This window comes from Trichinella spiralis (genome assembly GCF_000181795.1).
Source record: "Trichinella spiralis strain ISS 195 chromosome Unknown Scfld1291, whole genome shotgun sequence".
Classification (NCBI taxonomy): domain Eukaryota; kingdom Metazoa; phylum Nematoda; class Enoplea; order Trichinellida; family Trichinellidae; genus Trichinella; species Trichinella spiralis.
This window is the reverse complement of record NW_003528230.1, coordinates 1-1622: the sequence shown is the minus strand read 5'-3', so window position 1 is coordinate 1622 and position 1622 is coordinate 1. Positions and strand designations below refer to the sequence as shown.

The window sequence follows — 1622 nt, the reverse complement described above, 5'->3', positions numbered from 1 at the left end:
CTGTGGTGGATTCAACTTTCTGCTTTAGCAGAATTTCTAAATGATGACAGCTGTTGTTTTTCATATCTTCCTAGAAATGATCACGGAATATTTTTTCAGTTTGCGCGGTCATGTCTGCGAAAGGTGTTGAGCCGTTGCCTTTCATATATCTTTCTCATTTATCTAATTTTCTCTCAAACTGGTGAGTCGCCATCGTTTATTTTTTGTCTACGTGTGTTCCACTTGATTGTGAACAGTTATTATTAGTGGCTTTTTTGTTAACTTTTTATGGAAAATGTGCCATACTTTTACTATCATTTACATTATTGTATGCAAAGTTTGATCTAAGTTTAGTATCATTTACACCATTTTATGCAACGTTTACTCTATTTCATGTCAAATGTCGCAAAAATTTAAAAATGTCACTCACAGGATATGGTAGTGATGGTTCCGTAGACTTCCTGAATGATTTTCTTGAGGAAAGTGAATATACGCAGTGTCAATGATTATGACTATAATGAGAAGAGTGACTATGATACATCCTCAAAATTTAGCGGCACTTTTTCATCGTTATTTTAAATTATATGTTTAAATTGGGTAGATTCAAAAGCGGCAGTTCATTCAGACAAAAAAAGATCTGCACCATAAGACCAAAATTATGACCCTAGAAAGGACCGTTGGGTTTGAGAAAAACCTTTTGTAGTAGCGTGCATGATCTCAACGTTAGTGGTGGGTCTAATACTGATTTTCCTACTGATATAGAAATCTGTATTAGATTATTATGTATTATGATCATGGCTGATTAGTAAATTGTACTTTCGGCAGTTAAATTACAGTAAAATATTTTCACTTTTTTCACTTCCTGTTTTCCAACGTTTTATACAATTTTTAACTTTTAACATTACTGATTCAATCACCATGTGCTGCACGTCATCCTGCTACGTTTACAAAATAAATTCTATTCTCATTTTAACGAAATGAACAACGTCATGTGATAAATATAAAATGAAAAATAATTTAAAATAAACTCTGTAACAAGATACTTTAAAAAAATGGCACTATAAAAGTACATGATACAAAAAATTTTGGCCCTAAAAAGGACCGTTGGGTTTGGAAAAAAAAGTACAATCTAAGGTGATGATTTAGTCTCTTTTGACAGATCTTCAGCTTTCCTTGGAAAAAGATTTGCATTGATGTTCGGAAGAACACCACCTTGAGCAATAGTTACACCCCGGAGGAACTCGCTCAACTCTTCATCATTTCGTATTGCCAACTGTATATGCCGTGGAGTGATTCGAGTCTTCTTGTTATCACGGGCGGCGTTTCCAGCCAATTCGAGTACTTCAGCGGTCAAGTATTCCATGACAGCGGCAAGATAGACAGGACCTCCAGCACCAATACGCTCAGCGTAATTTCCCTTTTTCAAAAGACGATGAATGCGACCAACAGGGAACTGGAGTCCAGCTCGACTAGATCGAGTCTTTGCTTTTCCTTTAACTTTTCCACCTTTCACGCGACCAGACATCTTCAATTGACAAACACCAGGCAAACTAAAAACTTACAACAATGAACGTTTCCCCTATAATTCCGTTTAAATACTTTGGAAATCAAGAATTAGGTCAAAGTGCAAATTGGAATCCACC

At 35.6% G+C, this 1622-nt stretch overlaps 1 protein-coding gene across 1 annotated transcript; it reads right to left on the bottom strand.

The window, feature by feature from the left end:
* Positions 1 to 1108: 1108 nt before the first annotated feature.
* Positions 1109 to 1529, bottom strand: Tsp_13213 (histone H2A; the record flags this gene model as incomplete). The annotated part of the gene is made up of 1 exon (XM_003370041.1): positions 1109 to 1529. A coding segment is annotated over one exon (421 nt), but the record flags the coding sequence as incomplete, so codon positions are not given.
* Between the last annotated feature and the right edge of the window lie 93 nt (positions 1530 to 1622).